Source organism: Haliotis cracherodii, unplaced genomic scaffold (assembly GCF_022045235.1).
Source record: "Haliotis cracherodii isolate W230 unplaced genomic scaffold, xgHalCrac1.p SCAF_9, whole genome shotgun sequence".
In the NCBI taxonomy this organism is placed as follows: Eukaryota; Metazoa; Mollusca; class Gastropoda; order Lepetellida; family Haliotidae; genus Haliotis; species Haliotis cracherodii.
In genome coordinates this window covers 38,072,359-38,095,239 of record NW_027266343.1, presented here as the reverse complement: position 1 = coordinate 38,095,239, position 22,881 = coordinate 38,072,359, and the positions used below count along the sequence as shown (strand labels likewise).

Below are 22,881 nucleotides of genomic sequence, written 5' to 3'. Positions count from 1 at the left end.
GTATCGTATAGTTCACAATGAGGGTTTGATTAATACTGTATATTCTACCTGTCAGGGAGAACCCGCGTTTTTCTGAATCATTAACCAGCTAGTTCACCAGTATACTGCTCCCATCAGCTCAATGGCCTGTGTGAGCTGATTTGTATTCCTTGGGCTTACCAGAAACGTATACGTATTATGCGTAGTACCATATTAGTAATAATTATGTTTCTAGCTTTTTCAGCAGGATACCCCTGCTCGTGGGTTTCACCAAAGTGGTTAACGTCTAAAGGGGCATTCATTTCGGCCTTTCTTCCAAAATCAAGATATGTGTAACACACTAATTTCACATTAGAGTTAACAGTGGTAGACAAATTGAAAGCCTATCCGATGCATTTTATCGGTGTTTAATTCAGTCCGTTTCAAATTTAAGTGAGGTGAGGTGAAATTGGGTTAAACGTCGCGTCCAAAATTATTGCACCCATATAGCGACGTGTGTGTGTGTGTGGCTGCTTGTACAAGTCCGGACGTCGACTAATGCCGATTTATAGTGCTAGCTCACTTAGATACCATGCCGCAGTTTAACATGAATACCCCACCCAGACACACTATACTGACTCCGAGCCGACGGGTCCTTGCTGCTGAGCGCCAGACAGGGTAACAACAAGTACCATCTTTTAACGTCTTTCGGTATGACGCGGCCGGGGATCGAACCCTGGACCTTCCGCTCTCCGGGCGAACGCTCTACCACTAGACTACGGATGCGGTCTCAAATCTAAGACCGGGCTGCGAAACCCAAAGCATTTTATCGGATTTTAATGCATTTTCAAGTCAAATTCAAATTTTTAACCGAAATGTCATATTCAAGGCAATTTCTAGATATTTTATCCGATGTTATAATCCTTTCAAGGACGATTCCAATCTAAAACCAACAAGCCATATTAAAGTCTGACCTGGTACAAGCAAACCAATATGTGACAGTATAAGCACCGACCCAGAGGAATCGCCCACTCGAGCTAAGTCCCCGCCCCCAACAAGCATGTGATCGCGATGTCCCAAACACTAGGGGCTGGGGTAGGTCACCTCGATATACACCCTGTTAACTCGTGTCCGGGAACGCCGAGCAGCGCACGTTCAAGGGAAGAATATAAAGTGTAAACATAAAAAAACGTCTTCCTGAAGAGGCGAAACATGAACCATCGACAGGGAAGGACAATTTGGTCAAAATTCAAGGACGTAAGTCCGGTTCGCACTGACATTTAGATTATCTATACTTTCAATACAGATTTCCTTAAATGAATCATTTGTTTGTTTTATAAAGGGTTTTGTCAACAAAAGGGGTCGCGGACTAACTGTCAGTCCGAGAGAAAAAATACTTTCTCAGTCTACTGCTCCAAGGTTTATGATGTTAGTATGTAACACAAGCCCTTGATAATTACCATTATTACAGAGATAACAGCAACCCATACATGTTTGCCGTAAAATACGACTATGCTTGTCGTAAGAGGCGACTAACGGGATCGGGTGGTCAGGCTCGCTGACTTGGTTGATGCATGTCATCGTATCCAAAATGCGTGGTTTGATGCTCCTGATGTCAATAACTGGATTGTCTGGTCCAGACTCGAATATTTACAGACCGCCGTCATACACCTGGAATATTGCTATAAAAAACAACAAACAAACAAACACAACAGAGAAAATGAGTCAATTTCACACTTAGCATTTGTGAAGCCCAGGCCGCACTTGAACAAAACGATCTTAGCGCTTAGACTATTGTAAGCCTATGCTAAAGTGTGGGAGTTACGATCATCTTAGCGCTAATATCGGTCTGTGCAAGGGAGCCCTGGTGTCTCCCGCTGTAATATTGCTGGAATATTGCTACAAACGACGTAAAACTATACCCACGCAATCACTTAGCATTAATTACAACGTCTGTACATTGGCTGAAAATACATACATACGTGTATGGATTTATATAGCGCTAGGATCTAGTTAAATATAACTGCCCAAAGGCGCTTTCAAGTGTGAACATATCCGAAAGACATGTGGACATGTTGAAGGCTTCATTGAATTCCTATTCCCGTGAAGATTCCGGGGTAGAATAGGTCTTCAGCAACCCATGCTTGCCGTAAAAGGCGACAAACGGGATCGGGTGGTCAGGCTCGTTGACATGGTTGATGCATGTCATCGATCCCAATTGCGTAGATCGATGCTCATGATATTAATCACTGGATTGTCTGGTCCAGACTCGATTATTTACAGACCGCCGTCATATAGCTGGAATATTGCTGAGTGCGGCGTTAAACAACAAACCAACCAACCATTGAATAGATCTGGATTTAAAAGTACATAGTTCTGCAGCTGATCTTACATAAAGTGGGAGTTTGTTCCAAAGGCTAGGTCCCTCAGCTTGAAATGACTTAATGTCTCAGTACCTGGAGGTACATTCCTAGACCCTTTAACGATTGGACGCTAATGCAACTCCTTGAAATAAAATATTGGCTAAAATTATTGCACATGGGATCAAATAGATATCTTGTACAATGTTATTACTTCCTTAAAAAGCTAGATGAGAAAGGTAAGCACAGTTGGGTAACAGATCTTAAAAATTGTTATATGTTAATGTTTTTTCATATGTCTGGGACTACCAAAATGTTGGTGATGTAAATATTTTTTTGTATCAATTTCAGGAAAGACTACAAGATGTTGCATTTCAAAATTGGTTTGCAAAATTGTCTGCTTCCAAATATTTATCTCATTATTCAAATGTTAAATCTTTGTTGAATGTAGAAAAATATATTGATTCTTTGCAGGATAAATCTCTCAGAAGAACCTTCTGTAAATTTAGGATTAGCTTACATAATTTTAATGTTCAGTTACTGCGTAAAAAACCCTCAGATAATGAAAATAGTGTATGTAGATATTGTAACAAGGGTTGTATTGAAAATGAAGACCATGTCTTTTTCACTTGTGATTATTACCAGACTTTACGGAAACATTATATTACCCAACTACAGGATATGTATGACGGTTACCTGTCACTTCCAAATATTCTTAACTGCAATAATGTCGATGTAATAAAACTGACTTCTGTATACCTGTATCAGATATTTAAATCTAGAAAAACGTGACTAAATTTATATAGTACTGACATTGTAATATAGGCCATGTGGCCCACATTACCGAATAAATCTGTCTGTCTGTCTGTCTGTCTGAAATGGATACCAGATCGAGACGCACACTATATACACTGAAATATTATCCAGGAAATACAGTTCAAGACACTTATATATAGGTTTCGGAATTGGACCAAAAAGTGTATTGCGATATATTGCGATAATTCAAAAACATATTGCAATATTATTGCAATATATTGGGAAATAATTTCTACCAAGAGAAAGGCTTTTTGTCATATCCCTTTGACAAATATTGATATGAAAGCTGCAATGTTAACAATTTGGTCAAAATTATGAACCAATTTTAATAAATTGTACTATTATTTTTATCTACAATCAAATAAAGAGTATGAAGCATTTGTTTTGTCTTTGTTTTGATTTAATAAGGTAAGACTATACATCATGGAATATACATGTCAGTCACAATTTGAATAATCAGGGAAAAACCGATACGCCAAAAACCTATCGGGATACGTATCGTGATGAATTTGTATTGCAATATACCGGTATACCGATAAAACCGCACATCCCTACTTATATACCATTTTAAGTATCAGCTGTCTGTTCAGAGAGGACTAAACCATGTCAGTGTTAGAAAATTGTATCTCATCAACGCAAATCATCAATTGTAAATCTTGTATTTTGTTCGTTATGAAACGCGAACCAAGGTCAGTGGTCTTCCGATAATTATACACCAGCGCATCCATCTGCGCAGCCATTAATTCTGTGAGTGCCGGCAAGTTGGCAGATGTTCAAAATCAATGAAGTCAGGGACAGGTGACAGCTAATTTTAGATAAGTCGCTCAACTGTTTGTGCATTTATCAGTATTATATGATTACATGTTAAGAACAGCATGTCAACGCTTTAAAGGAGAACCCTTGTTATCCTAAACTGATTGTCGTTACTTTTCCAAACGTTAGAAAGATTAAAATAGACCAGTTATCTCAAATGTGGTGGCAAAGATAACTGTAGCTACGCGGAATTAATTACTTGACGTATTTATCCCGCGCCACCTATAAGCATATTGACCTTGGAATATGTAAACCGTTGGGTATGCCAGAGTCCTCTTTTGTGTTTTTATCAGAGATATACAGGATCATTATATTATGTTCTGACTGATCAAGAACGCTTGAAATTAAATCCACTGAAAGCTTCGTTACACGGCCGGTCGTGCAAGGCTTATATCATTCCGCGGCTGGGCCAAAGCTATTATGTAAGGCCTGTAATTGCACCCCGTGGGGTTCTGGGTAAGAATTGGTCCCCAGCAGCCTTTGCTTGAGACGACACATTGAGTCGGGTGGTTGATGGCGGGGATCGTTGCTAAAAATGCCAATCACTGGATTGTCTGATCCGGACTCGATTATGTTCAGGCCACTGTCATATAGATGGAATATTGTTGAGTGCGGCGTATAACAGAGAGAGAGAGAGAGAGAGAGAGAGAGAGAGAGAGAGAGAGAGAGAGAGAGAGAGAGAGAGAGAGAGAGAGAGAGGATCATTCCATCTGGGTGTAGTTGTGACAACGTATTTCTGTTACTGGCTATATCACACCACCAGGGCAACTTGATAGAGTAATAGTAATTACCCTCCAGTAAAAAGAAATTCGAAAATTCGAAAAGTCCTTGTCAAGTCAACAACATTTTGTTCGTAATTGAAGAGATTCTCTGGGCACCTTTCCTTTTATATTTTAACCCAAATGTCTTGATATTTCACTAAACATTCGTCTGGGAAGATTCCAGTCTCAGATTTTAGAACGATTTAATTCGAGAACGAATACACTGTCTGAAGCCCATTATCTCTTGTTATCTGCGTGACCCCTTCATAATGAAGCTGAGAGGATACCTTTCTCGACATGTTTTTGTTTATCTCATATCATACTCATGAGATTTAGAAACGGAACCGACTTGTTTGCGGATGTATCATATGATATACCAGTAAGTTTTCTTTGTCCTCATCCCAGGTGATAACGCGATATTATGACCGACATAATATATCACGTTGTGTCATCGTTAATCATCATTTTCCCGATTTCGTAACTTCTGGGCCATTGTCGATGAAGGCCAATTACGTGCGTGTAAAAACGTATGCAGTACCGTTGACACTGGCGTTGTTTTCATGACCAAAGTGGTCGAGACTTCAGGAATCAGTTACGGAAGACTAAGTGAATCTGTCGGAAAGGGATAAGTGATGCGGGTTAGCTGTTGCTGCTGAAGCTGCTTCAGGTTATAGTTCCGCATCAGACACGTGCATGACATCATCGGTTATAAAGTACCCCACCCAGCTCACATCATGTATCGCCCCGATTATGTTTCTAGGTTTGTCTGCAACATACCCGTGCTCGTGGGTTTCACCGAAGTGGTAAACGATTTGCATCACTTGTGGCTTTCCTCCAACATTAAGCTGACACGCCATGAAATAACTGGAATACTGTAAAAAGCGGCGTTATACCAAACTGACTCACTCACTCGCATCGTGTCTGTTCTGGTCACCTACATCGGGGTTTTACGTCAGTATCACAATGGCCTGAGATTTTTAATAGTCGTTTTAGGCAGCACATATGGGGGAATGAGGGGATTAATTTAAACTATGAGCCTCAATATTCTGAAAAAAGCATCTTGCTATAATGTGTTTTTGTGCCAGACATTTTTTTTCAACTGGACTGAGGCATATTTTTTCAAGTATTTCCAGTGATACTCCCCTGAATATCAAATGGCTGGTCCTAGTCTGTACAAATACAGCCCATGCAAGTCTATAATGTTTGGCAAGTCTAGATTTCTGCAGTATCAGGAAATGAAGAGAAGAGTCTCTGGACTCCTTTTATTTATTTTTTAAAAATAATTTAACAACTGTACGATATGTTCATTTCAGAGACTAGATGTTGGTCTCGGCTGGTCCCTAAGCACCCCTTTAAACTGAAACACTGTATATCGCCCTTCATATGGAGCACATCAGATTGCGACGCCTCATTGCGATGCTTATTTGATGAGAATCACGTAACAAAGGTGAGATTAGCTGAAGCGATCTTCTTGAGCGAGCACGTAACTTGTGGCTTATGGCACGGGTTATGACTGGTCAAGTGCATTATATAACCCGAAGGGCGCTTTGATAACGACTGTCTTCAGGTGTTAGGAGATGTAGATCATTTGAACATAGTGGGTAAGACTCAGTTAGGTGGGTTGTTGAACATAAAAGAACGAACTTCCCGTTTAAAAAATAATCCTGTCTCTAGACATCGTCGCCTACATGTTTTCTGTGGCACATGGCCTAGTCAATACCGGGCAAAAGAAGGTATACGCCCATGTTTGATGGTGGCTTAACATGAAACAGACAAGACATGGCTATTCGATGGTGATATATTTGATACAGGTATCGTTGATATGTTTTGGACCTTAAAGGTGACGTGGTGAGGTGAAATTGGGTTTAACGTCGCGTCCAAGATTATTGCACTTATATAGCGACGTGCATGTACGTGTGTGTGTGTGTGTGGCTGCTTGTACTAGTCCGGACTGATGCCGATTTATAGTGCTAGCTCACTGAGATACCATGCCGCAGTTGAACATGAATACCCCACTCAGACACAGTATACTGACTCCGAGCCGACCAGTCCTTGTTTTAGCCCCTTAATGCCGAGCGCCAGACAGGGTAACAACAAGTACCATATTTTAACGTCTTTTGGTATGACGCGACCGGGGATCGAACCCCTGACTTCCCGCTCTCCGGGCGGACGCTCTACCACTAGACCACGGAGGCGGTCCAGACCTTAAAGAGACACAGATCTATAGCAATTCCCCGGGACTGGCTGTTGTCTTTATCTGGGTTGTGATTGAATAATTATGAAATGCCAAATGCGAACCTTTGTCAGGTAATTATACCTGTAATAAATTCATTAATGACGACAAATACACAGGTGTAGGGTTATACCAGGATATATGGCCAAGAAGGGGGAAGCAATCGTATAATTCACGCAATCCGAAATCTGAAAATTCTTTCACTGCGGGGATATTTTATTATTCATTAAACTACATGTATAACCATCAGGGGTATTTCCAAATAACGACATTCGCCGTTTTTTCTGTTTGTTTAGGTTAAAGAAATTAATTAACATGCACCCTTTGTAAGATCGAAATCTTCATAGATCCCGGGTAACATTGTTCAGAAATGTTTTGCCTAAAAGTCTCTTTTCACGGTCAGTCGCGCTAGAGAGCAAGTGAGCCCAAGCGGACAGTAATTGACAGCCTGCAAGAAGCCAGAGATATGTGCCCCTTTAAGTTTGCAGTGTTTGGGCGACGTTAGCGCAAAAGCCTGCTTAGTAACCTTTTGATGACGTTTGTAGTTTTCTGATCAAATCCAATTTTCAAGTGTATACTTTCTTTTACCCGACAGTTTAGTTGTCGAATTTAAATAGAGAAGAGCTCGCTTATTCAACATTTGGTATAAAAGAGCTATTAAACATAATTTACGGTACAATAAAAGAGCTATTAAACTCAATATATGGCATATAAAAGCTACTGAATTCACTAAATGTTATTTATATAAGAGCTATTGAATTTTATATATGGTATGTGAGAGCTACTGAAGTCAAAATATTATGCATAAGAGCTATTGAACTCAATCTATAGTAACTAAGATTTGCATTCATCAATCACTGGTTTGTCTCCCAGGCCCGAGAGAAAGAAATTAAAAAGGAGTTTAACTCAAGAATGATTTGGCAAGTCTAGATTGTCTCAGCTCAGCTTGACATTAAGGTTTGTTCTGGGCTCCATTTTTCTGAGATCAATAATGCCAGTCTAATCAAGCGCCTATATTTGATTCCGTGAAGATCTGGGGTAGAATAGGTCTTCAGGAACCCCTACTTGCCGTAAAAGGTGACTATGCTTGTAGTAAAAGGCGACTAACGGGATCGGGTGGTCAGGCTCGCTGACTTGGTTGATACATGTCATCGATCCCAATTGCGTGGATCGATGCTCATGCTGTCAACCACTGGATTGTCTGGTCCAGACTCGATTATTTACAGACCGCCGTCATATAGCTGGAACATTGCTGAGTGCGGCGTAAAACAACAAACAAACAAAACATCAGAGAGACTCGTTATTTGGGTAGGCTGAGCTGACTGTTTGCATGTTACAGACTTGAGTGATGCTAAAAGTTAAATACTCCCATTGTGCAACCATAACGGGGTTTCTGGATTCCTGATTAACATAAAATGGAAAATAACCCGACTTTCAAATCCACTCTCGTAACTCTCAATGTCTCTTTAACACGCCATTGGTATGTCACAAACAAACAGCAATGCCTATACATGTAGATAGTCACAGTCAGATACGGAGGGTGAGGTAGCCTAGTGGTTAAAGCGTTCGCTTATCATGCCGAAAATCCCGGTTCATGTCCCTACATGGGTACAATGTGAGAAGCCCATTTCTGGTGTCCCCCGCCGTGATATTGCTGGAATATTGCAAAAATATATATCGCGGCGTAAAAGCATACTCGCTCACAATTAGATAGATGTATGGCAAGAAGGTCATGCAGATAAACAGAGAATGAGTTGACGACTTGAGCGTTCTTGTAAGTTACATAACAACACCGATACTTCCGGGCTTCCCTAAGCCGGCGTAGACAGAGACGTCAACAATATCCGGAAGAATGTCGTGCCAGAGGAGGTCACACTGTTTACTCAATGTCACATTAAATGACTTTAACTTAATTTCACCCCAAGAGAGGACCTCATATATGCTTCCGAAAATTGTACATTTAAATATTTAAGACTGCATCATATTTTGCTGACAACCCCCCACCTCCCCCCCCCCCCCCCCAACACACACACACACAAAAAATAAAAATTCCAGGCCCCCAAAATACATGTAGCATCCCCCCAAAAATAAATAAATTAATAACATAAATAAATCAATAAATAAATATAAAATCAATAAATGAAATAAAAAACAAATAAAACAAAATATATTGCCGATCTGTAATAAAATAAAATATTATTTTCATCAGTGAGTGAGAGATTTTTTTTACGCCGCATTTAGTAATATTCTAGTAATCTAGTAATACCACGGCGGTAACACCAGAAACGGACTCCACACGCTTTAACCACTAGGCTACCCCAACCCCCTCTAGTTCATAAGAATAATCACAAGATACAGATCGTTGTCCAATTATCTTTCTCTGCGGTAAAATATTTCGAGTATAATCATGCCGTATGTATATTATAGGCGGTTCTGAAATAATTATGGTCCTTGGGTTTCTGCATTGTGTATATAGTACACAGTGTATACTGTTCACCTGCGCTCGTCCAATCAAACCAAGACGACTTATGTAGTGCACGCATGATCACTCGACAGATGAACTACGCGTTTATTGTGATGTTAAACAACTGCCCCAGGGAGAGGCTGCTTATTGAGATTCCGATACAGATCTCCAGTGTAAATCACACGGAGCCCTCTACAACAGGTATATAATTATGGCGGGCGTATGATGACGGACGGGGCAGTAAATGCTTAAAATTCATATGACCACTTTTATAGTATATGCCTAAATTCGTTTGTTGTCTGTGAGTGAATTGTCATTTTTTCGACGGCACAAAACCAGCTGTATCACGGCGGCGTGTAATTAGCTTTGCTGTTTAACGCAACACTGAGCAGTAGTCCAGCTATATGACTGCGGGGGGCGGTCGGGTAGCCTAGTGGTTAAAGCGTTCGCTCGTCACGCCGAAGACCCGGATTCGATTCCCGACATGGGTACAATGTGTTAAGCCCATTTCTGGTGTCCCCCGCCGTAGTATTGCTGGAATATTGCTCAAAGCGGCGTAAAACCGTACTCTCTTACTATATGACTGCGGGCTGTAGATAATCGAGTCTGGACCACACAATCTCGTGACTGATATTGTTAGTAACGATCCACGCCATCGTGGTACGTTGACAACCAAGTTAGCGAGCCTTGGCACCCGATCCATTAAGTCGTCTCTTACAAACGGCATAGCAAGGTTGCTAGGGACCAATTCTTACCAGGGTCATTGTATCATCATATCGGGTTGGCTTGGCAGGATACATTTGATTAATGGAATAAAAAGTAATCAATCCCTGATATAAAAAGTAACAAAGATTACATAAATTGGAAAAACAAAAAATAAAAAAACATCTGGAAATTAGTTTTATATTTCATTGACACTTTACACCCTCTTTACCCGCAGGTTGAATAGGCCGATGATTGTGATCACAACTATTTCAATATATTATATAGTTCAGAGTGAAAGACTGAGTTTTCTGAAGTTGAGGAAAGTGGTATTTTCATTGCAGTAAACATAACACTTGATATTTCACAGCAGTGAGCATAACACTTGATATTTCACTACAGTGAACTTCACACTTTGACGGAACTATTGTCATACAAGAGTGACCTTCCCTAAAATTGTCTCCCTTTATCGAAAGTATACACACAGTTGACATCCTTTTAACGCAAGTTCCACATAGACAAGGTAAAATAATGATGGTCATTTATGGAGTTAATATCACTTCTTGCCGTTTGTTATTCTCTCGAAAATGTTTCGTTATAAACTGTAAATTTCTCATTTAAACTCGTTAATCAAGACTGTTCGTTTCGCAAAGCGCCATTTTGTTTCTTGACCAGCGTGCATTCTTTCGCTTCCAACAGCGGTTTCCTAGTTTTCAAGACTGTTTTTTGTGAAAGTTGATTTTGTATATAATCAAACCTAAATGTATGATAAAGAGTTTACGTGACCCCAAATATTTTTGGATATTTTGTTAATATTGTTTAAGATTTTGCAAACGCGAAACTACTTTTTAAGTCACAAATACAAGGGGTGGTGAACCGTCCCTGTGTGTAGGTAGGGAGAATTTACGTTTAAAGGTTTTACATTTGTAATGAAAAAAAAAAAATTTCCTGTAGACACCAACACAAAAAGTATATAATTAACAGAATATTTTCGTGAAATTCATGTTTTTCTCTCATCTCGTGACAAGCGGTCATTCACCTTTTAATGCCCAATTAATGATGGAATTTCTGTAATATAATGATAATGTAAGGTAATGAACTTGGCTTTCACTTTGTACCGTTATGTCGACATCACCTGCAATCAATTACAATACGAAGATCTGCCCCGGGCACTTGCACTGTAATGGTCAGCACGCGACAGCTGACAACATGGGTGTACTTAACACGTCAATCAACCGTCAAGTGAGTCTATCAAATGTGACAGATTGAGCTATAGAGATGGCGGGAAAGTAGTTAATTATGCCTGGAAGGGCATGTTATGCGAATAACGCATTTCTCAGGCTGATTTATGCTTGCTTTTTCTTTCAAATTAAATCTTTATTTAGGACGTCTGCATTGTGTGAATGTTCATCAATAATTATTGATGAAAAATATAGCAAGAAACATGATATCACGGCGCCCAGTCAAGACGATCTGATCGATAATCAAGATCTATATTGTGATAAAACGGGTCTAATATCGCGAAGTGCATCAAATTACGTGAGCACCTTGAGGAAAAACATAAAAAGACTTGGCAAATATCTGTTGACAACGGGTTAGCGGTGCACATGCTTTCCAAATCCTACAATCCACCGAATTCTGCACGACAGTTTACTAACCGGATTTCGATTACGGAACACGATTTTGATTGGACTATGCATAGACTCATTAATCCAGCCAAAATGTAACTCCATAATACCAGCCTAGTTGGGCAAGGGTGGAAACTGGACTTTTATAAGTCGGTTAACTCCTTTGCCTCGGGAAGATGATCAGGGCTGGGATTTTATCGAAACAAATAAATTATCCCCGAAATTTCTTGAAAAAGATAACTATGCTTCAGGCTGTAGAAAAAAAGAAAGAAATTGCCTGCAACAAAAATGACATTGTAGCAAGGTGTATTTCTTTAAAAAAAATTCAGGCTCATAGATTTTTTTTTTTTTTAAATCTTCTTTTTTTTTAGCTGTAGGTGAAAACGTATCTAATCTCCCCAGGGTTACATCGTCGAGTTAACGGTGTGTAGAATATTTTACTTTTAGTGTTCGTGGCTATTTTTATTTAAGTCTAACTGTTGCATAAACCTATGTTTTGTATTGTAGCCGCGATCAAGTGTGGAACACACTATGTAGAATGGAGGTTCATGGTCAGGGGAGTAAGACGCATTTAGCCGGTGCGTAAAGGATTGTTTGTTGTTTACGCCGCACTCGGCAATATTCCAGCTATATGATGGCGGTCAATAAATAACTCGACTCTGGACCAGACAATCCAGTGATTGGCATCATAAGCATAGATTTACGCAATTGGGATACGATGACATGAATCAACCAAATCTGCGAGCCCGACCACCCGATCCCGTTAGCCGCCTTTTACGACAAGCATAAGTTGCTGAAGACGAATTCTAACCCGGGTCTTCTCGGGTCTCGTAAATTTAGAATAGAGATGGAGAGACTGACAATGAGATTGATATACACACCTCTACCTATGTTCTGTATTTAACGACTCTCGGAAAAGAATAAATATAGAATCCTCCTGAGCGTCTTGTAATATCCAATTTATACACGAGTCGATAAAAGTTTAAAATTCAGAGGCTTGCATGTTTGCTAGATTCCACTCGGCTATACAAGTATAAACCTTAGTCACCGTGACTTGGCAGTTAACACAGAATGCCTATTATATCCGATCTTAGAAAAAATATAATTTCAATTTCAATCGGCTACACACGTATAAACCTTAGTCACTATGACTCGACAGTTAACGCAGAACTCCTATATCCAACCTTAGAAGACATATAATTAAATGCGCTTTTAAAAATACAAAATCGAAGGCGCCTACCTGACCATTCTGGTCGCGGAACATCTTATACAGTGGTTATGAAAACGACTAAAAACACAATTGGCAAGTTCTGACCTGGGGGGTCAGCCAATGGCTGTAGGAATCCCGTGTTTACCAACAAACCGAGCTGGCCTGTACTGTTACAGTATTGATCTATATAGAGCCGGGTCAGGTTAAGGTGACGAGGACAGTGGCCGTGCATAAGTCTATGAACACGTTAGGGCCGCATGGGTCTGTATACGTGTACAGTTATATATATATATATATATCAAGCAGACAATCTCTTTGGCTGAAAAAAACCGTTTATCGTGGAACGGGGGTAAACAAAAGTCAAGCTTGTATAAAAGAAATTAAGGTTAAAAAAAGCATGTGTTGTGTGAAGAAGAAAACAAAATGCAGGAAAAAACAATTGTTGTTGTATTTTCTGGAAGAAATTATTTTTCAAAACCATCTAGCAATTTGCTGTACCGAAATGCGAACCTTTAATCGCCTCTCATACCACACACCCCTCCGGTAGATATACATGATTCGTTCGTTGATGTGGAGTTTTGTTAATGCAGACCGTTCGGATTAACGAGGTTTCACAGTATATAAAAATCACCCTTTAACTGTTACAGTGCCAAAGTGCGCGCGCGCGCGCACGCACGATCGCACGCACACACAATGCTGACATGTTCAAATCCGATTTCATATGCGATACCCGATGGGCATATAGTACCATAACATACAAAATATTGACGGCAACGAAAAACTCGCATTCCGCGGTCAGAAACAACAGCGCTGATAACCATCTAAGAGGAATTACAAATACCTGCCAAAAGCAGTGTTGTACTTATTACCAAAATCCTTCTGAACTTAAGCATAAGCACATGATCGGATCAGATCTTCGATGATTGAGTGGATTAATCGATATCTGATCAATATAACGTCTAGAAATCACTGAACGATTAAGCCGTTCTCTTTGAACTTGGTATGAATGTTACACCGGCGTCACCTCCGGGCGCGATAAACATACGTAAATGTTGGTATTGGCCAGGTTTGTTTACATGGCGTTGGATTTTAAGGAACATAGATTAGGTGACCGAGCGCGGTTAATTGGGGGGTTGAATGACCACTCAGGAAAGTCCACATTTTGGTTGGTCACTTTTTAAATTTGCCAGAAATCCAAAGTTTGAAGTGTTAATGTGAGGGGGTGGGTGTTGTCGTATTTTGAATCGTTGCCTTGATAATGTCAGGCGGTGTTTACTTGACATAACAAAACAGTATTTTGCGTAAACATTTTTCGTGTCATTGGGGTCAATGATAATATTTATATTGTCTTCATAAATGGATTTCAGCAACCCATGCTTGCCGTAAAAAGCAACTATGCTTGTGGTAAGAGGAGAATAACGGGATCGGTGGTCAGGCTCGCTGACTTGGTTGATGCATGTCATCGTATCCAGGGTTAGGTCTTGTAACACGCCGTGTCAACTTGATGTGGGAAGAATAATATGATTTGGATAATATCTGTTGACGCTGGGTTGTCGGTACACATGATTTGCAAATCCTGCAATCAACCGAAATCTGCACGGCAATTCCTGTACCGGATGTCGATTTTGTTACGCGATTTGGAATGGAACTCAAGACATCCATACATCCAGCCTAGTTCGGCAGGGCTGGAAAAACTAGACGTTTAGAGTCAGTTGACTTCCTTGCCTCGGGAAGATGGGCTTCCCCACGCCCCGCTTACACTTTGAAATAGTTCCAAAAATAAAAATACAAAAATATATTAATCAAAATGCACTATAGTCTGTTCCTTCAGTCGTCTTTATAGTCTTCAGATGTTATGATATTTGGTTAGCTTGCAGGTGACCCGGCTATGAGTTGGTTTGATGTTGTTGGATTGCTTGTTGCTTTGATCATAATCTGGGTTTGATCAAAATGATCAAACTGTTCTACACTTACAATATGTTCTGTACACATTGTCGTACTGACATGCTTGTGTTCGATCTGTGTTCGATAAGCGTTATAAACGTATAAGATAAAAGGCACTGTAACATGCGTGCTTACATTCTAATTTTCCCCAGCTGCGGTCCTGGGTGCGGATATTGCCCTGTGCAATGCTGACGTCATGTCGGCCTAGATCTGTACCTACACACTGCAGTTCGTTGTATATTGTTTACTACAACGTAAAGTTCACATGGAAATCTAGTATTTGCCAGATTCGAGAAATGATTAAAACATTTTTTATAATATTTTATATCACGTAAAGAATGATAATTTTATTGTGATTTCAGCAGAGTCTGGCACAACGAAGTCTCCCGTAATTACTATTTATAGTCACGGTTTGTACAGAGTTACGCCCCTTAGACGATCCAGAATCCTATGATCGTGGGTTCGCATCCGAGATACGTCTAATAGGGTTTCAAGGTTTGCCAGCACCATATTCTCTCGGGTTTCACCAAAATAGTGAACGTCAAAGGCCTCCATCACCTTTCAAGTGGCGTAGAACCAAACTCACTCACTAACTCTTGAAGAGTGAGTGAGTAAGTATGGATTTACGCCGCGTTTAGCAACATTACAGCAATATCATGGCGAAATGGGCTTCATACATTGTACACATGCGAGGAATCGAAACCGGGCCTTCGGCGTGACGAGCGAACGCTTTAACCACAAGGCTACCCCACCGCCCCAACTCTTTAATAGAAATTGATGATGTCCAGAGTCGTAAAACTACCATCCATAACTATAACGTGATGTTGCAATGTAAACCGATTCAATGTGGCTTTGTAAAGTTGGTATGGTTGTTTGGGCCGTGTTCTTACTTCACGGGAACATATGACATCACTCTTGGCACACAAACATGTGTTTGGCGCGGGCCCAGCACAAGGGAGGGAGTAACCTCTAGAGCGACACAGTATTACTTTGTTGAAGCGAAAACCCTTACGTACCGGACAGTGATTGGGAAATAAATTCATAGACACCACGAAGATGGGCGGCATAGATACCATGCCAAAACTCGCCACACACACCCTGCAGATTCCCCACTATCATCCAGCAGGGACTCGCAACAAACACCATTTGAGAGACTCGCCACAGATTATACTATTCAGAGACTCGCCACATATACAATGCAAAGACTCGGAAGAGCCACGATTCAGATACATTCGTGACGAACTCGTGTTATTCCGGGACAAGCCGAATAGCTACTCGTGCCCCTCTCGTGGCCATTAGGTTCCGTCTAAGCGCAAAAGGGCATAAGTAAAAGAATTGTCAACTCGTTGCGTAGTGATTCACGTATATTTCCCCCATGTCATATGTATTCCATATGCTATTTAAAACACCTCAGGACTTACGGTATATACAGTATGACTGAGCACATTTAACTGTACCTAGGGTTTATATTTTCCGATTATTCCCGAGTGATTCTTTGATCGAAGTACTTGATGTCATGCACGCATTCTGATTGGTTTGTCGTATTTTCGCACATAAGTTACGTCGATAGTGGGGCGAGTCTTCTTGAAGGTTACGGAAAGGGGCGAGTGGTGACGAATGGGTTCAGATACTCGCCACTGAAACAATGCAGAGACTCGCCACAAACGTCACATCAACGTTTCATCAATTCCATGTTGTCAGAATCACGTTGCTGATTATACCAAAACAAACCCGTGGTAACTCATTCCACGCGTGCTTCCCTTTAAAACACTATTATCATGCCAGCCTATGGCAGAAGCACGTAGGTAACCAGAGGTAGCCGAGTTTCCACCGTCCGAACACATGCGGGGAACGCCCATGTCATTACGTTCATGCCAGGCAGATAATTAGTGCTACCTACGTAATTCTCTACATAAATAGCATGTTGCATTAATCCTATGACCAGCGCCGAAGAAGAAAGCGAAATGATTGAACCTGCGTGTTCAGAATTAATTACTTTAGGATTTTTTTACTCAACAAATCGATTGTTATTTACATCAGAGAGGACCCGTGAAGATCCAGGGTAGAATAGGTCTTCAGCAACCCATGCTTGCCGTAAAAAGCGACTAAGCTTGGCGTAATAAACTATAAGAGGAGACTAACGGGATCGGTGGTCAGGCTCGCTGACTTGGTTGATGCATGTCTTCGAATCCCAATTGCGTGGATCGATGCTCATGACATCAAGCACTGGATTATCTGGTCCAGACTCGATTATTTACAGACCGCCGTCATATAGCTTGAATATTGCTGAGTGCGGCGTAAAACAACAAACAAACAAAACAAACAAAACATCAGAGAGACTCGTTATTTGGGTAGGCTGAGCTTACTGTTTGCATGTTACAGACTTGAGTGATGCTAAAAGTTAAATACTCCCATTGTGCAACCATAACGGGGTTTCTGGATTCCTGATTAAAACAAAATGGAAAATAACCGGACTTTCAAATCCACTCTCGTAACCCTCAGTGTCTCTTTAACACGCCATTGGTATGTCGAGAGGTAACCTTTACTTGTGTATGAGCAATGGGTTCTCTTAAACATCGAGCATCCAATTTCCAATATCGCACTCCCATGGGTCACTCTGACTTAATCGACTCATAATTTTATGCCACCTTTATAGCCATTTGTCATCGTTATACGGCGATCTGGGCACTCTGTTTGCTGACAGCCGTTTCTCATTAACGATGACGCTGGGGCACCATAAAGGGGCTTCACGCGTTGTACCCTTGTGGGGAATCGGCAGGATCAGTGGAGAAAATGGGTGGATCGGTTGGAGATTAGATGTGAAGAGGGCGGATGGAAGGGTCAGTTCCCAGCTAGCCCCAAAACGCACCAGGGTTTGGGTGTGTAGACACGGGGATGAGTTTAGAGTAGATACGGGGATGAGTTTAGAGAAGATATGGGGATGAGTTTAGAGTAGATACGGGGATGAGTTTAGAGTAGATACGGGGATGAGTTTAGAGTAGATATGGGGATGAGTTTAGAGTAGATACGGGGATGAGTTTAGAGTAGATACGGGGTTGAGTTTAGAGTAGATATGGGAATGGGTTCAGAGTTGATACGGGGAAGAGTTTAGAGTAGACAGACACGGGGATGAGTTAACTGTAGACACGGGGATGAGTTTAGAGTAGATTCCGGGAATGAGTTTAGAGTAGACACGGGGATGAGTTTAGAGTAGACACGGAGATGAGTTTAGAGCAAACACGGGGATGAGATTAGAGTAGATTCCGGGAATGAGTTTAGAGCAGACACGGGGATGAGTTTAGAGTAGACACGGGGATGAGTTTAGAGTAGACATGGGGATGAGTTCAGAGTAGATACGGGGATGAGTTTAGAGTAGATTCCGGGAATGAGTTTAGAGTAGACACGGGGATGATTTTAGAGTAGACACGTGATGAGTTTAGAGTAGACACGGGGATGAGTTTAGAGTAGACACGGGGTTGAGGTTAGAGTAGATACGGGGATGAGTTTAGAGTAGATACGGGCTGAGGTTAGAGTAGATACGGGGGATGAGTTTAGAGTAGATCGGGGATGAGTTTAGAGTAGACACGGGGATGAGTTTAGAGTGGACACGGGGATGAGGTTAGAGTAGATCGGGGATGAGTTTAGAGTAGACAGACACGGGAATGAGTTTAGAGTAGAACGGGGATGAGGTTAGAGTAGATCGGGGTTAAGTTGGGAGTAGAGGGGAGATTGGTTTTGGAGTAGACACGGGGTTGAGTTTGGAGAAGAGGGGCGGTTGAGTTAGTGGTAAGGGAGGGGTGTGTGTGGGCGGGGTGGGGGTAGGGTGAGTTTGGAGTAAGGGTAGTAGCTGTATAGGGGTCGAGAGGGGTGGAGTGAGTGTAGCTGATAGCGAGTTGCTATCACCGTGTACAGGTATACACACGAAGGAAAGGTACCCAGACACACTAGAAGCTTCGTCACTGAGTCGTTGCCCAGAATGAAAAAAACAGCGCTACTTCCTGGTCATGACTGTTGACACAATGCCTCATCACAATGACCGAATGAATCTATTACATATGAAACCTCATGTACTACTTACAGGTAAACGGCTTTACACGGGTATTCTGCAACACTTCAATACATTCTATACAACATACACCAAGACCATTCACTCTAACCCGACCGTATAGTGCACTAGGGGAGAAACGTCAGTTGAGACCCATCGGAATGTTGATGTTTACGTACCGTTGTGCATATATGCTTATAATAATTCGAGGGCTTCATTCCTGACGTGTATAGCGACTGTACTCATACCATAACAGCATAATTGCATTGACTTGTATGCGGCGCAACACAGTGTGACAGTCCGTGGTTGGAGAGAGAGTGTGAGTGAGTTGGGTTTAACGATGCTTTAACTGTGTTACAGATATATCGCTGCGTGTCGCCTTAATGTGGGAGGAAAGCCCGAAGTGATGCAGGTCTTAGACGTTTACCACTTCGGTGAAACCCACGAGCACGGGTATAGTGCTGACAAACCTAGAAACATAATCGGAACGAACCGGGATTTGAACCCACAATCATAGGTTCCTGGCGTTATATCGCTATGTAAACGTGTATATTATAATATCATGCAATAAACAGCATCATTTTATGTAACACATGTGCTTAAAGAAACAAATATGTTATTCAGTTATAGAGATAAGTGATGGTATACTTATGATCCCCCCATATCGCAGTCCACGAAATAATATCGTGGACACATTTATCTTTCTACCAAATAATATCGTGGGCATATTCTTCTGTCTACCAAATAATATGGTGGACATATTCTTCTGTCTACCAAATAATATCATGGACACATTTCTCTGTCAACCAAATAATATCGTGGACACATTCCTCTGTCTACCAAATAATATCGTGGACACATTCCTCTGTCTACCAAATAATATCGTGGACACATTCCTCTGTCTACGAAATAATACCTTGGACATATTCCTCTGTCTACCAAATAATATCGTGGACACATTCCTCTGTCAACCAAATAGTATCATGAACACATTCCTCTGTCTACCAAATAATACCGTGGACACATTCCTCTGTCTACCAAATAATATCGTGGACACATTTCTTTTTCAACCAAATAATATTATGGACACATTTCTCTGTCTAAAGAATAATATCGTGGACATATTTCTGTCTTTCAAATAATACCTTGGACATATTCCTCTGTCTACCAAATAATATCGTGGAGATATTCCCCGGTCTACCAAATAATATCGTGGACACATTTCTCTGTCTATCAAATAATATCTGGGACACATCACTATGTCTACCAAATAATATCATGGACACATTCCTCTGTCTACCAAATAATATCGTGGACACATTCCTCTGTCTACGAAATAATACCTTGGACATATTCCTCTGTCTACCAAATAATATCGTGGACACATTCCTCTGTCAACCAAATAATATCATGAACACATTCCTCTGTCTACCAAATAATACCGTGGACACATTCCTCTGTCTACCAAATAATATCGTGGACACATTTCTTTTTCAACCAAATAATATTATGGACACATTTCTCTGTCTAAAGAATAATATCGTGGACATATTTCTGTCTTTCAAATAATACCTTGGACATATTCCTCTGTCTACCAAATAATATCGTGGAGATATTCCCCTGTCTACCAAATAATATCGTGGACACATTTCTCTGTCTACCAAATAATATCTGGGACACATCACTATGTCTACCAAATAATATCATGGACACATTTCTCTGTCTACCAAATAATATCGTGGACACATTTCTCTGTCTACCAAATAATATCTTGGACACATGCCCCTGTCTACCAAATAATATCATGGACACATTTCTCTGTCAACCAAATAATATCGTGGACACATTTCTCTGTCTAAAAAATAAAATCGTGGACACATTTCTGTCTATCAAATAATATCGTAGACACATTCCTCTGTCTACCACATAATATTATGGACACATTCCTCTGTCTACGAAATAATATCGTGGAGATATTCCTCTGTCTACCAAATAATATTATGGACACATTTGTTTTTCAACCAAATAATATCATGGACTCATTTCCTTGTCTAAAGAATAATATCGTGGACACACTTCTGTCTTTCAAATAATACCTTAGACATATTCCTATGTCAACCAAATAATATGGTGGACACATGCCCCTGTCTACCAAATAATATCGTGGACACATTTCTCTGTCAACCAAATAATATCGTGGACACATTTCTATGTCTAAAAAATAAAATCGTGGACACATTTCTCTCTATCAAATAATATGGTAGACACATTCCTCTGTCTACCACATAATATCGTGGACATATTCCTCTGTCTATCAAATAATATGGTAGACACATTCCTCTGTCTACCACATAATATGGTGGACACATTTCTGTGTCGACCAAATAATATCGTGGAAATATTCCTCTGTCTACCAAATAATATTGTGGACACATTCCTCTGTCTACCACATAATATGGTGGACACATTTCTGTCTATCAAATAATATGGTAGACACATTGCTGTCTACCACATAATGTGGTGGACACATTTCTGTCTATCAAATAATACCTGAGATATTTCTCTGTCTACGAAATGAAAAACTTGAAAAATAAATACTGGCCACCAGATACTCTTGGACATAATCTAACACTCTTCGACCAATCTGACCAGGGCCACATACCAAAAAGTTCATATGCACTCTCTTCAAACGGCAGAAGATGACAAGCAATATAAAAAGATATCAACAAGGTAATCGACCTGACATGCACACAAACACTGGGCCTACCTTCCTCCATCGTGTAGGAGCGTCAACACACAGGTCAATAGATATCCTCGTTCGGCCTTACATCCGAAGAAGCGTGAACTCAGTGGTAGTATGACCTAGGAAAAGTCCGCTACGACCTAGAAAACATCCAAGGGTACGATTTGCCGCTCCAGTATTGGTATTCAACCAGTTATATCCGTTTATTTCGCCACGCGAAGAGAACCAATGCAGGCATATTCTCCTTCCGCTCACTGAGACTGTAATTGAAGTGTATGGAGTATAATATATATAATCTCCGTACACTGCTGTATAACTCAGTGTACGGAGTACTATATATACCCCTCGATAGGATTGTGTTTCGTAAACACATTAACATGTTCACGGTCGACTGATTGTCAATAGGTTGTACGTGCAAGTATTCACGCATGTCCTGTTTTCTACACTACATAAACGTGCTGTTTTCTGTTAAGGATGAGTGAGTATGGTTTTATGCCACTTTAGGAATATTCCAGTAATATCACTGCAGGTGACACCAGAAATGGGCTTTACACATTGTACCCATCTGGGGAATCGAACCGGGCATTCGGCGTAACGAGCGAACGCTTTAACCACTAGGCTACCCCACTGCCATTTTTATCTACAAGGAATATAGTAAAACCTCGTGAATACGGACGATACAGTTTCCCGGAGAAATTGTTCTAATTACCACATATTCATTGTTATGGAATAACTTCCTTCTATACACGAAGTCGTTCAGAAGCGTCATGTAAGCGTGTACCATTACGGTAGTCACGTCATTGTGACCGAAAATATATGCATTTGTAATATTGATTTGAAGTTATTTAGTATGTGATGTCTTAGTATGTCATGTATTGGTATGCGATTTATTAGTATGTGATGTTTTAGTGTGCGGTGTATTAGTATGTGATATAATATTATTAGTATGCGGTGTATTAGAATGTGATATATTAGTATGCGATTTTTTAGTATGTGATGTTTTAGTTTGCGGTGTATCAGTATGTGATATAATATTATTAGTATGCAGTGTATTAGTATGTGATATATTAGTATGCGGTGTATTAGTATATGATATATTAGTATGCGGTGTATTAGTATATGATATATTAGTATGCGGTGTATTAGTATATGATATATTAGTATGCGGTGTATTAGTATGTAATATATTAGTATGCGGTGTATA

The 22,881-nt window shown here is 40.5% G+C and overlaps 1 protein-coding gene across 1 annotated transcript in view; it reads right to left on the bottom strand.

Moving 5' to 3' along the window:
• The window catches only part of LOC139452290 (protein phosphatase 1 regulatory subunit 3B-like), a 31,702-nt gene extending 9,706 nt beyond the window's left edge, over positions 1–21,996 (bottom strand). Inside the window, exon 1 of the mRNA XM_071233706.1 lies at positions 21,702–21,996. Coding sequence (XP_071089807.1) covers positions 21,702–21,711 — 10 coding nt within the window. The 5' untranslated portion in view covers positions 21,712–21,996. The remainder of the gene's footprint in view (positions 1–21,701) is intronic.
• Positions 21,997–22,881: the final 885 nt, after the last annotated feature.